General features: G+C 43.1%; 1 protein-coding gene across 2 annotated transcripts in view; it reads right to left on the bottom strand.

The window, feature by feature from the left end:
* The window catches only part of DIP2A (disco interacting protein 2 homolog A), a 246,059-nt gene that overhangs the window by 150,248 nt on the left and 81,101 nt on the right, over window positions 1–14,710 (bottom strand). For both annotated transcript variants that reach the window (XM_084644034.1, XM_084644035.1), the window contains exon 2: window positions 3,038–3,109. In XM_084644034.1, coding sequence (XP_084500160.1) covers window positions 3,038–3,109 — 72 coding nt within the window. The remainder of the gene's footprint in view (window positions 1–3,037; window positions 3,110–14,710) is intronic.

A 14,710-nucleotide genomic window follows, 5' to 3' on the forward strand; every position in this document is an offset into this window, starting at 1 on the left:
CAGTTCTGAGAGACCCTTTTGTAGCTCTTTGCAGTCTGCTTGGGACTTAACTATCTTGAGCAGTTTTGTATCATCTGCAAACTTTGCCACCTCGCTGTTCACCCCTTTTTCCAGATCATTTATGAATATGTTGAATAGTTCTTGGCCCAGTACACACCTCTGGGGGACACCACTATTTACCTCTCTCCATTCTGAAAACTGACTGTTTATTCCTACCCTCTGTTTCCTATCTTTTAACCAGTTACCAATCCATGAGAGCACCTTCCCTCTTATCCCATGACTGCTTACTTTACTTATAACCTTTGGTGAGGGACCTTGTCAAAGGCTTTCTGAAACTCTAAATACACTATATCCAGTGGATCCCCCTTGTGCACATGCTAGTTAACCATCTCAAAGAATTCTAGTAGATTGGCAAGGTATGATTTCCCTTTACAAAAACCACGTTGACTATTCCCCAACAAATTATGTTCATTTATGTGTCTTACAATTTTGTTCTTTACTATAGTTTCAACCAGTTTGCCTGGTACTGAAGTCAGGCTTACCAGCCTTTAATTGCCAGGGTCACCTCTGGAGCCCCTCTAAAAAAATGGTGTCACGTTAGCTATGCTCCAGTCATTTGGTACAGAAGCAGATTTAAATGATAGGTTACAGAAGACAGTTAGTAGTCCTGCAATTTCACATTTGAGTTCCTTCAGAACTCTTGGGTGAATACCATCTGCTCCTGGTGACTTATTACTGTTTACTTTATCAATTTGTACCAAAACCTCGTCTAATGACACCTCAATCTGGGACAATTCCTCAGATCTGTCACCTAAAAAGAATGGCTCAGATTTGGGCATCTCCTTCACATCCTCAACCGTAAAGACTGATACAAAGAGTTAATTTAGTTTCTCCACAATGGCCTTATCATCCTTACGTGCTCCTTCAGCATCTCGATCATCCAGTGGCCCACTGGCTGTTTAGCAGGCTTCCAGCTTCTGATGTACTTAATTTTTTTGCTGATACTTTGAGTCTTTGGCTAACTGTACTTCAAATTCTTTTTTGGCTTTCCTAATTATATTTTTATACTTCATATGCCAGAGTTTATGCTCCTTTCTATTCGACTCATTAGGATTTAACTTCCATGTTTTAAAGGATGCCTTTTTGCATCTCACTGCTTCTTTTACTTAGTTGTTTAGCCCGGGTGGCTCTTTTTTGGTTCTCTATGTTTTTTAATTTGGGGTATACATTTAAGTTGAGCCTCTATTATGGTGTCTTTAAAAAGTTTCCATGTGGCTTGCAGGGATTTCACTTTTGGCGCTGTACCCTTTAATTTCTATTTAACTAACCTCCTCATTTTTGTGTAGTTCCCCTTTCTGAAATTAAATGCTACAGTGTTGAGCCACCACAGGGATGTTTAAATTTAATTATATTATGGTCACTATTACCAAGCTGTCCAGCTATATTCACCTCTTGGACCTGATCCCGTGCTCCACTTAGGACTAAATCAAGAATTGCCTCTCCTCTTGTGGGCTTCAGGACTAGCTGCTCCAAGAAGCAGTCGTTTAAGGTGACAAGAAATTTTATCTCTGCATTCCATCCTGAGATGACATGTACCCAGTCAATAGGGGGATAGTTGAAATCCCCCATTATTATTGAGTTTTTTATTTTAATAGGTTCTCTAATGTCCCTGAGAATTTCCCAGTCACTATCACCATCCTGGTCAGGTGGTCTGTAATATATCCCTACTGCTATATTCTAATTATTCAAGCATGGAATTATTATCCAGAGAGACTATGATACAGTTTTGTTCATTTACGATTTTTACTTCATTTGATTCTATGCCTTCTTTCACATATAGTACCATTCCCCCACCAGCATGACCTGTTCTGTTCTTCCGATATATTTTGTATTACTGTGACCCATTGATTATCCTCATTCCATCAAGTTCCTGTGATGCCTATACCACCAATATCCTCATTTAATACGGGGCACTCTACTTCACCATCTTATTATTTAGACTTCTAGCACTGGTATTTATGCACTTTAAAAACTTGTCACTTTATAGCTATTTGCCATTACATGATGTAATTGAATGGGATTTATTTTTCTTTTGACAATTTCTCATCAGATTCTACCTGTATTTTATCATCTTCCATCCTCTCCTCCTTATTAGGACATAGGGAATCTCCATTTATAGATCCTCCCCAAGAAACCACATGCTCCTCCGTACCTGTCAGCTTTCCACCAGCTCTTAGTTTAAAAACTGCTCAACAACTTTTTAATTTTACGCACCAGCAATCTGGTTCCATTTTGGGTTAGGTGGAGCCCGTCCTTCCTGTATAGGCTCCCCCTTTCCCCAAAGTATCCCCAGTTCCTAATACATCTAAACCCCTCCTCCCTACACCATCGTCTCATCCACACTCTGAGACCCTGCAGTTCCACCTGTCTAACTGGCCCTGTGCGTGGAACTGTAAGCATTTCAGAAAATGCGACCATGGAGGTCCTGGACTTCAATCTCTTACCTAGCAGCCTAAATTTGGCCTCTAGGACCTCTGTCCTATCCTTCCCTGTGTCACTGGTACCTACATGTACCACGACCACCGGCTCCTCCCCAGCACTACACATAAGTCTATCTAGATGTCTTGAGATATCCGCAACCTTCACACCAGGCAGGCAAGTCACCATGCAGTTCTCCCGGTCCAGGCAGGCAAGGCACCATGCAGTTCTCCCAGTCACAACTGATAATATTTCATTGTAGAACTCTGCATACTTATACTTTGTTTGCTGTAGATAGCTAGCTAGAATATGGAGGTTTAATTTTTGAACCTTCTTGCTAACATTCAGGTCTGATGCCTACCACTCAGATATTCCAATGGGGGCTGAAATTCTATTTACTACAAAGAAACCCTGAGTTTTCTGTAAAGTTAGTAATGTCACTAACTCAGGGCAATGGTCCTTCTGCTCATTAAGGATTTAGTGGATATACAGATCACTTTTTACAATCATTTAGTACAAAAGGCTTCCCTGATACTTTCAGATAGTTTAAATCTCTTACCTTGAATTAGTGGTATATAACGTGCAAGTAGCTTTGCCCTTTTCTTTTCATATCCTTTTTGAGTGATGTCTCCTAAAGCAACAAAGAAAAGAGTAAGTCTTCTCAGTGTGTTTTAATACACCTATCCTTTATCAGAATGTCATCTTCTTAGGATTTTTTTTTAAATAAAGGAATTACACTTGTGTCTAGCCATTGGGCAGGATATAGGAACAATGCATGGCCTTATATACCATATGTGCTGTAATACCTGGACACAACAGCATGAAACCAAAAAAGAATAAAAAGCTGTTACAAGACTTTGAAGCTTCTATAGATTAAAGTTAGACCCATAATGAGTGCGTGTGTGTTTGATTAGTACCTGTGCTAGGGTTAATTTTGCAGAGGGTATTTGTTGTCTACCAGAGCACGACAGTTCTACAGCAGCACAAAAGATCTGTAGCGTTAAAGGAAACCAGAAGAGACAATGTGCTTTAAATCAGACCATTCTGTGATGCCAGAAATGTTTATTGCATCAAGGCTTAACAGAAGAAGCTTCAGCAAAATGGATGTGCAGTACTTTTTCCTAAGTGTTTAAGATCTTACTACCTTCTCTGTTTTTTTCTAATGTTTACTCTTTCAATACTGCATCAAATTACATCAGTTTTCAGCACTAATCTTGATTCTGCTATAAACTGGATAGTTGACACACAAATCATTGCGTTTTCAGCCATATTTCCATACATTGTCTCTCTGCGAACCATGACATTTCCTTTTGCATAATGCATCCCAGCCTACAAGAGAAATGTAGAACGATTCTATTTCTCTAGAAATATTTGTGGACTGTTAAGAGAACTTTGGGGGACTAAGATTTGCACAACTTCTGAAAAACAGAAGGAAAAAGCTTCATATAAAGCTTTCAGCAAAGTTATCATAAATTACTTCTATCAAATAGCTTAAATCTGCTCTTAGTGCCTGTCCTGAGCATGAGCCAATGTGGAACAATAATTTTTAAACCAAAATTTCTCTTCAGAACAGTCCCTGCTTCTTGACAGTGGACTATCTCCCCTTTCATATTTTTCCACTACATACTGGGGATGAGGGGGGAGAACTCTGCAGTTCCACACTAGTACTAACAAAGCAAACCTCATGGTACTATACTAGAGAAATATGCAGCTACAACAAAAAGTATGAACTGAAGCTGGGACAGAATGTCAAAAGCATTTTCTCATAACTTTTGCCATGAAATACATTTCAGACACATTATTATTTGTTTCTACTAGTAACCACAGTATGAGAGATACTATGTAAGCACAAAGAAAGCCCAGGTCCTACCAAAAAGCTTACACTCTTCCAAAAAAAGAAAAAGGTACATGAACTTGGATATGGCCCTATCAAATTCATGGGCATGAAAAATGTATCATGGAGCATGAAATTGGGTCTGCCTTGTGAAATCTGGCTATCATTGGGGGATGGGGAAGAGGGTTTTGCGGTATTACCATCCTTACTTCTGTGCTGCCTTCAGAGCTGGGCTCCTGCTCTCCAGTCACCCAGCTCTGAAGGCAGTGTCACCACCAGCAGCACCCCAGAAGCAGGGGTGGCAAGACTGTGATCACCCTATAACCACATCGAGCCCCTTTTGGGTTGGGACCTCCCCCCGTTACATCATCATCAAATTTCACATTTAAATATCTGAAAACATGAAATTTAAGATTTTTAAAATCCTATGTCCATGAAATTTACCAAAATGGACCATGAATTTGGTAGAGTCCTAGACATGGATTAGGTTACACCAAACAGAACCAACTGCTTTCTAAAAGTTGAGGTATTTTCTGTCTCCATCCCGTCGTCAGAGGGAACCAAAAAATTAAAGCCTGGAAAACAGAGAGAGAATTTAAAAAGTTTCAGCAATAACCAACTTTGCTGATAACTGATGTGTAGCATTCATCCAGAAAAGTGGCACCTACAATGCCCATTGGATGGGCACTAAGTATGCAGTCACTCTACTGATGTATACAACACGGCTCTGAATGTGTATGAATATAAACACATGCCTGTCAGATATTAAAAAGAATAAAACCTGGTCCTTAAAACTTGTCCATTTCTCTCAGAATACTGGAGGATAACCTTTTCAGTGTTCTCAACTGTACCAACATAACATATGTTTTAAACACAGGCATTCCTCAACTCCCCAGGTCCTACCTGCATCAATATTCACTGATGATATACAAGTGAAATTACTCCAACACCATCACCAGTTACAAGGAAAACAGACCTATAAAGATGCGTACATGACACACTAGCACACAAACCGGTTACAGTAGCCGGCAGGTACTGTTCTAAATAAATCCTAAAAATATGAAAATTACTGAGAACTGTTGAAACTAAATATTGAACATACATGGACATCATAACTTCAAATTTTTAGTAAAGAACTATAAATATTGTTTAAAGTACACTTTCTACACAGGAGAAACAATATTTTGGATTGTATTTTCCCTGAAATATAAACTGAGAAGTATGGTAGGAAAATCAAAATGATAAATATTCACAAAACAAGAATTTCAAAAATACATCTGGTGAACCATGTACCAGGGAAACCTGAGCAAAACGACAAAGGCACATTTATTACAGAAATCATTTATACAAAAGGAAAGGGAGCTTACCAAACCAACAGGATACAATGCTTTCAGTTTTTTACAAGGCTACCATCAGGGAAAACATATTTTGTCTTAAAAATAAAAACTATTGAACAGGACGGAAGCAATCTCCTCCTCCCAGCAAACACCATAAAAATCACTGAGTGCTACACGTAATTCAAGATAAATCTACCATACCTTAAATTGGGGGAGATCAACATTTTCATAGCTCTGTACCACAGACCAAATAATCCTTATGTCAACTTTCTTTGCAAGACAATTACCTTATCAAATATCAGCCAACAGACAAGGTCTTCACAGCAGAAGCCGACCCGAGCATATTGTTAAGGGGAAAAGCCTTATTTAGAGTCAGAATATTGTATAAACTCTCTTTTGACATAAAATACAAACTCAATAATCCTACTGAATAAAAAGAAATTATGAATTAGAGCGCTTTCTTCAACCAGGTTAGGAAAAGTCTAAAGTCAAAAGCTTCTCTATAGATCTTCAGGGCCCCAAGTGAAAGTCAGACACTGCACAGCAGAGATTTCTTTGTTCCTTTCTCAAAAGCTCAGGGGTGGATTCCCTACTCTACAATTGCACCCCACCCCCACCACATACAGAGTGCCACAGTGGGATTAACCCAGTTCACGTTGGTTCCTTTGTAATTCCCATCCCCTTCCTAAAGAAAAGGGCCCTGAGTTCAGTCCCAGAGGCACATCTGGTGTTGCAGGGTCACAGCTGCTGTCATTTAGCCTCACTTTCTCCCCAGTTATTAGACAAGACAAAAGCCGCCTGATGTTCCTCAGTCCCAGGGAACCAGCTGGGAACATCTCTGTGTAAAGTTAGAAATTGGCTTGGATGGTTTGAGCTGTCAGTCTGCCACTCAGAATATATACATATTTTAAAATGTGCCAAAATGGTTAGAGTGAGATGAATTAATCTAGTCTGAAAAAGAAAAGGACTGGAGTTTTCTTGATCTAAACTTATCAGAAAAATTTAACACACAAGTACACAAAGGTAAATTCTAAAATGCTGTATTACCCTCTAACCTACCTGTGGAACGCGTTATGATTTATCACAAGGTAATTTAGTCACTGTCAGTTTAACTGATTTTAAATGGTTTATGTCTCTGAAAAATGTAGCAATGGGAGCTGCACAAGAAACAGATGGGCCCTTAGCTCTGAGTAACTCTGAAGAGTGGTGAGCAGACACCCTCAACGCATGTGAAAGTTTGTGAAACCTTATTGAAATCGCTTTCAAATACCATCCCACTGCCTGAAGTCACAACTATTTGCTAACTAAAAATAAATTTTGATTTGAATATTGACTCTTAAAACTTGAAAAATTAACTTTGTATCCATTTTAAAATGCCAATAAAAATAAAATAACTACATGAAGGAGACAAGAAACCTCAACTTCAATCCTCCATCCCTACTTGTGTCACACTTAAGAAGATAACAAGGGATTTGTGTAGCACAGGGTACATGTTGATGTCACCTAGAAAAGGATCATTAAGCACACCAACTGGTTTGACTTCCAACAGGCATTTTTGGGCACATAATATTATTTCTAGAATTCTGTTAATTAAGTATACTGAGAGCATCAATTACCTTTCAAAATTGTACAAGAACAGGGGTAAAAGTAAGTTAGAGGACTTACCGGTATGCCGGAGTCCTGAGCAGGGGGCGTGGCCTTAACCAGGAGAGGCGGGGCCTTAAATCCCCAGGCCCTTTTAATCTTGATTTCAAGGGCCAGGGCTCCAGCTACAGTAGTGGCAGCTGGGAGCCCAGGGCCCTTTAAATCACCCCGAGCTACCAGCTGCAGAGGCAGCTGGGAACCCCGGGGCTCAGGGGTGATTTAAAGGGCCCAGGGCTCCAGCTGCCGCTACCGCAGCGGAGCCCCGGGCCCTTTAAATCACTGAGGAGCCCTGGGGGCTCCCGGCTGCCACCACTACCCCAGGGCTCTGGCAGAGCTTTAAAGGGCCTGGGGCTCCGCTGTGGTAGCGGCTGCCCGAGCCCCGAGCCCTTTAAATCCCCGCCTGAGCCCTGCTGCCTGAGCCCTGGGGTAGCGGCGGCTGGGCTCAGTCAGCGATTTAAAGGGCCCTGGGCTCCAGCCGCCACTATCTCCCCGGTCCTTTAAATCCACTCTGGAGCCCCACCACCGCTACCCCAAGGCTTCGGGAGCAGGGCTCCGGCGGGGATTTAAAGGCCAGGGGCAGTAGTGGCGGCTGGAGCTCCGGGGCCCTTTAAATCCCTGCCACAGCCCCCCCACCCTACCCCAAGGCTCGGGCAACAGGGCTCAGGCGGGGATTTAAAGGGCCAGAGCGGTAGCGCTGGCTGGAGCTCTGGGACCCTTTAAATCCCCACCGCCACTATCCTAGGGCTTCATCAGCAGGGCTCAGATGGGGATTTAAAGGGCCCCAGGGCAGTAGGGGGGCTGGAGCTCCAGGGCCCTTTAAATCCCTGCTGCAGCCCCGCCGCCACCACCCCATGGCTTTAAATTGACATCTGGGAAAGCCGGTCCCAGTACGGTGCACCGGCTCGTACCGGTACACCGTACTGGGGCGTACCAGTTTACTTTCACCTCTGTATGAGAACAAATTTAGCATAGCACTATCAAGAAAATATTATGGGGAAATAGTGACAAATTCTGAGAGTGGTCTGCATATTAAGAAAGCACACACATATCCACATTTTCATGCACAAATTCATCAAGTGCATGTGAAAGGCTCAGCCCAAACAAGCAGCTACTGGATAGTAACAGGACTGGTCTACACAGTGTGGCAAAGCACACTAAAAGGGTGTGATTTCTAAAGCACACTAATAAGTTCCGAACTAACTCGTCCACATAGAACCTGCTGGTGTGCACTAGAAGTACATGAAAGCACACTAGAGAACTGTTAGTGCTCACTAGCAGGGTCTCCATAGACCAACTAGTGCACTACGCATTACTCTGCTTTAGAAACTACATCCTGTAGCACATGCTGTTCTGCTGTGTACACAAGCCCTTACATCTCTTAAAAAACAGGTACTAGACGCGAGACTAAATTTGACTACAGTATGACAATTTAGAAGTACAACTGACAGTCCTACAGATAAGCAATTTCATATCACTTAATACCCAGAAAATTAAAATGGAAAAAAAGTACTGTGTTCAATTACACAACAGTATTAGTTATCTAGTAATTGCAGTGCCTCTTCATAGCAATGATCGTGTCCTTTACAAAGCAAGGATTGGATTTTCAAATACACTTGAAGTTGGCCTAACTCTGCTCTGACTTGAATCAATGAGAGTTTCACCATTAGCTTGAGAGAAAATCTAAACCAACACAGAGCACTTTGGAAAATCCCATCCTGAACAGAGATTTAAATACCACAGATCCGCAAAGCACTCTATTAATGTGGGTATCACCACCATTTTACAGATCAGGAAGCTGAGGAACATACAGGCCCACTGTGACCTACAGTGTGAGACACGGCAAGGAACAGAAAACAGGGCTCCTGACCCTCAGTCCCATTCTCTATCTATTGTAGTACAGTGCTGTGTACATGCACTACTCCTCACCCAAAAACTGGGTATTTCTATTAAGAGTCCAGAGATTTTCTGCACTTCAATAAATTCTTAGATTCTGAAATATCTTAATCGTTTGCCTCTACAGCAAGAGTCTGCACCCCGCAAGTGCAAGCCAGGTTAAGTATCTAGATCACAAAAGCAACATGGCAAGCATCCAGGCTCAGTTAGGCCAATTAATGAATTATTGTTCTAGTGATTCAGTAAATCCCTAGCTTATTCCACAGAGAAAAGGAAAAGCTCGTCCTACAGATCCTGGTCAATCCTATTAGCACTCTCTATGGAGAGTGTGCAAGCTGATTGACTGACACCCACTCTAAATAAATACACAGGTGCACCAGTCTAATTCTAGCTACTGCTGCTACAATTTAATTATTTGAAAAATTGGTCATATTTGAGATGCAAGTTTTCTGTCTGTGACTTAAACCCAAACAAACTCATCTAGTGCTACATTAGAGTGAGAGAGAGTAACTAAGAACGGTTTTCATCAGGCTATTACAAGACTCTGGCTTTTTCATTTACTGCAGATATGAGCTACAGAATAAAACCAAGTCCTTGCAATATATTTGAACTATTTAAAACAAATTTAAAAAGATGGATAAATCAAGATGCATTTTTAAGCCATTTCAGCTATTGCGAGTTTACAATAAACATTAGGTATTTTTAAAAAATATCTTTCATACAAAACCTTCATAGAGTCTTCACAGAGAGGCTTTAATTTGGTAATAAACACAGTGTAATTAAAGCAGATAATGCTTTGATATGATGCCATTGTGGTCAATCATGAATGTTAGCTTTTTCTCTGCTAGTTTATAAAGGAAAAGACGTGCATGTAGGGAAAAAATCACCTGGTCGGGGATGCACAGTACTTCCCACAAAAACAAACAGGAGAAGTTGAATGAGCACATTAGCAAGGGTTGAGCAGATCAATAATGGCATGCTTTAAGACTGTGTCTGACCTAAATGTATATTTTGTGTCTTATGTAGTACTGATAAAAATACCTAGATGCAGTACCACAATGAAGACCCCTGAAAAGCTTATTTTATATACCTTGAAATACCATATTCATAGTTGTGTCTTACTCAAGGACTAAGTACTACCAAAATATGCAATATTTAAACCTTATGACTCTAACTTGATTACTGTGTCAGAAAGGCAATATGAAGAGTGAAATAATTATCCATTAACCCAGTATTGTGTCAAACTAGTATTCAAATGTATGTCTAATTATTTACTACTTTTGCTGTAGTGCCTAGGAGTTGCAGTCATGAACCAGGACCCCATTATGCTAGACACTGTACAAACTCTTAACAAAATGGAAGTCTATGCCCAAAAGAGCCTGCAGTCTAAGTACAACACAAAAGACAACATGTGGCTATACCCAGATGGGAGAAAACTAAGAAGCTTACACTATGGCACTCAGCTATAGTAACGTTAATGAACTTAGGCTCCCACTGTCCTGGGAGGAAAGGTACTATTCCTATTTTCCATGTGGGGAAACAGAAGAAGAGAAAGTAAGTGACTTGCTCATTGCCACACAGTATAGCAGAACTCGGAATAAAATTCAGATCTGAGTTTATGTTCAAAGCCTTAATCATGAGACCATCCTTGCTCTGACTGGATCAATGTGTATTTAAAAACTGATAAGAGGTGCATGAAAAAATCTTTTTATTTAGGGCAATTTAAGGAGCTGATCCATAAGACCACTTACCCCCCTCTTTAAATTTGCTCTCAAGACTCAAGGTATTAGCCAGCTAATAACAGAGAAAGGGATATTTGGGGATAAAAATTAAAAATGATCATTAAATTACAGTCACATTGTAATTCCTCTCCTGCACCTTTTGAATGCTGCTTGTTTTAGATTATAATCTCTTTGGAGCAGGGATCAAATCTTTCTTGTGGATTGCATCAAGCTATCTGGGTGCTATTTGAATACAAATCAAAACAATTACTGGGCTATAAAAACAACGGTAACATTTGAAGGAATTAAAGGCTAAATTCACAGTGGCCTCCAGCTGTGTGGGATCCAGATGAGGAAGCCCCAAAAGTTAATGGCCAGTTATTCAAATGGATTAAAATGAAGAAAAAATACTGAACTTTTGAAAACTAGGTTTTTTTGCTATTTTTATTCCCCTCCCCCTCCAAACTAGAGGCATCTTAAAGAGGTCAATCTATTGTCTCTCAAATTAAGTACAGTCAACTGGTTTAATAAGATATAACTTCAAGAATTTTACAGATTCTACTGTTTGATACACAGGTTTCAGGAGACTTCAAATTGTGGGGAGACGTTATTTATATTGTGGTAGCACCTACAGGCTCCAAGCAAAGAACAGGTCCCCGCTGGTGCTCTAGCTCGTGCCCCACACAGCTCCTAGTCCAGGATTATCGGAAGATCCCCGGCCAAATGTTATTTGCAATAGCAGGCAAGCTATACGTACACACTGAGCTGGCACAATACTGCATTTTCACAGATCTATCATTACATATAATGTTCTGCAAATTGCTAGTCTGCTTCCTTGTTACAAATAACACATCTTTGTTCTAGGCTTGACTAGTTACATGACATTGCTTTGCCAAGGCCTCACATAACACATCATGAGAAGTGTTAGCACAAGCGTTTGGGGTTCTTTTGAACCAGACGGAGTTCAAGTTGATCTTGAATACAAATTCCCTTAATTGTAGATGTATAAAACATTGCCTAAAGCAGTGGCACACAAACTTTTCCAGTCCCACCCCCCTTATCATTAACAGAATCTGTCCTAGGGTTGCCAACTGTCTAATTACACAAACCCAAACACCCTTGCCCTGCCCCTGCCCCTTCTCCAAGGCCCCAATCACTCCATTCCCCCTCCCTCTACCACTCATCCCCCTCCCCTCCCCCCCCCCGTCCCATCCCCCCAGCTCTCACTTTCACCAGGCTGGGGCCGAGGGATTCAGAGTTTGGGAGGAGGCTCCGGGATGAACCTGGGACTGGGGTTTGGGGTGCAGACTCTGGGAGGGACTCTGGGTGCAGGAGGGGGCTGTAGGCTGGGATGTGAGAGGTGGTGCGGGGTACAAGCTCCGGGAGGGAGTTTGGGTGCAGGAGGCGGCTCTGGGAGGGAGTCTGGGGTACGGGCTCTGGGAGGGAGTTTGGGTGCAGGAATGGGCGCAGGGCTGGGGCAGGGGATTGGGGTGCAGGAGGGGGTGAGGGCTTTGGGCTCTAGCTGGGCAGCACCTACCTCGGGTGGCTTTTGGTCAGCAATGCAGAGGGACTAAGTCAGGCTCCCAGCCTGCCCTGGTTCTGCACTGCTCCCAGAAACATCTGGCGCAACCCTGTGGCCCTTGGTGAGTGGGGTGTCTGTGCACTACCTCTGCCTGCAGGCACCACCCTCTGCCTGCAGTTCCCGGCCAATGGGAGCTGCGGAGTCTACGCTCGGGGCAGGGACAGCTCAGAGACCCCCTGACCTCCCCCAAGGGCCGCAGGGATGTGCCAGGTGCTTCCGGGAGCAGCACAGGGCCAGGGAAGGCAGGGAGCCTTACTTAGCCCCACTGCGCGGCCAGATTTTTAGAGGCCTAAACTCTCCTGGTTTGGCTTCCAGAGCCTCTGGGAAATAAGGCCCGATTCTGAGAGACTCTCGGCAAAACTGGGAGGGTTGGCACCCCATGCCTCCCCGCCATTACTGCACAACCAAGGCTTCCTCAGCAGTTGAGCTTGAGCGGAAGGCAGAGCTGGGGATGGGGGCAGAGTGGAGCTGGGGGTGGAGCGGGACTGTGGGCAGAGCTGGGCCTGGGGGCTAAAAGGGTCTGGAAGCATGATACTCCCTCCCTCCCTCCCAGGGGGGCTGGGCCGGGCTCCACTGCAAGCCCCCCAAACGTTCCTCTGTGCCCCCTGTGGGGGCATTCCTCAGAGTTTGGGGACCTCTGGCCTATAGTGAATTTATTTAATCTTCTTTAACAATAAAACCTTACTCTAGAAGTAGTCATGAGTATATGGTACATCTTGGGCTAACCAGTCTTGGTATTAACTGACAATCTCCTGCTTGGATCTATGGTAAATTACTTTTGTTTTGTTTTCATTTGTGTGTCATTTCTCTAGGAATAGGAGCTTTCTACACACTATTTTATAATCCATCCAAAATATTTGGTAGGTTTTCTCTACATCTCAGATTAACAGGGACTACTGTGAGCTGCACTATAAATTTCATTTTTATGATATCTATAGTACATTTACCATATTTGACCAAATTAAATTACAATTGACAAAATACATAAGTTGATTTTTATGCATTACCCATGTTATGTCTTTGTTCATTGCTCATCTACACGAGAGACTACCTGATTTTGCTCCTATCTACATCTTTGGTTTCATTTACACCTACTCCTCGTCCATCCTCCAGAATTCTCTCAAACCTTTCTCCTTTATTTCCTTGCCATTCCATTCACCATATGCTTCTTACCCCTCGAACAAGCGCTAGGCTTCCTCCCGCTAACTCCAACTCTCTCAAAACTCACTTCTTCCTAATTAATCCTTGCCAGCATTTCCTCTAAGAAGCTCATAGATCAGTGACTGTCATGAAGGGAAGCTGCCTCTTGTGTGCAGCTGACTGGGGAGAGAAGACATGGTCCAGGGATCTTGCTTCCTATGGCTAAACCTGCTGCTGCCAGTTTGTACAGAGGGTTTCCTCATTCTCTCTCCCTTCTATTTCTCTCTCTCACTCACAGGGAAAGACAGTGGTGCCAAGGAGGAAATAATGAATCAGTGGCTTGCAATTAATGAGCGAGAATGATCAGGTGAATGAGGGGACATACAGCAAGAGAAGAAGGGGAAAGGAGCTGGAGGCAAGTTTTAAGAATGAGCTTGGGGCAGTGATTCATTGCACACAAAGAAAACTCAGGCTGTAAGCATGTCTCTTGTTATGTACATAAACTACTCCTGGGGGAATTCTAGACCACTACACACGCGCAGAATTTATGTCCCCCACAGATTTCTTTGCTTCCCCACAGAAAAATGACTTTTTCTGACAGGGAAGCTGCCAGAGCAGTCACACCACTCCCTAGCAGTGCAGGTACATCGTTTCAGGCACCTGGAGCAGCCAGCAGAGAGGTAAATCTCTGCAGGGCTGGGGGAACCCCAGCCAGTGGCTCCTACCCTGAGCTGGGATTAGCCACTAGTCCTGGCTGGGCTGGAGGCAGGAGAGGACAGGACTTCCTCTTCCCCTGCAGGGAGTGTCTGGGGCTGTCTCAGACCCATCATCAGAAACCTTCCCCAGCTGCAGGAAGCTCAGCATCCTCCCTTGCTTCCTGCCCTCATCGCTCCTTAGCTGTGGGGAGAGGGGTAGCTATAGAGGGAGCTGCACCCCCATCCACCCAGCCCCCATGCATCCAGACCTCCCATACCCGGACACCCCTGCCAAGCCTCACCTGGTAAATCCAGAACCCCCCTAGCCCTCCATACCCCAACCCCACCCCACTGAACCTCAACCCTTGCCTCTGGACCCCCATCCC

The sequence above is a fragment of the Lepidochelys olivacea genome (genome assembly GCF_965140295.1).
Source record: "Lepidochelys olivacea isolate rLepOli2 genome assembly, chromosome: 11".
Lineage (NCBI taxonomy): Eukaryota > Metazoa > Chordata > Testudines > Cheloniidae > Lepidochelys > Lepidochelys olivacea.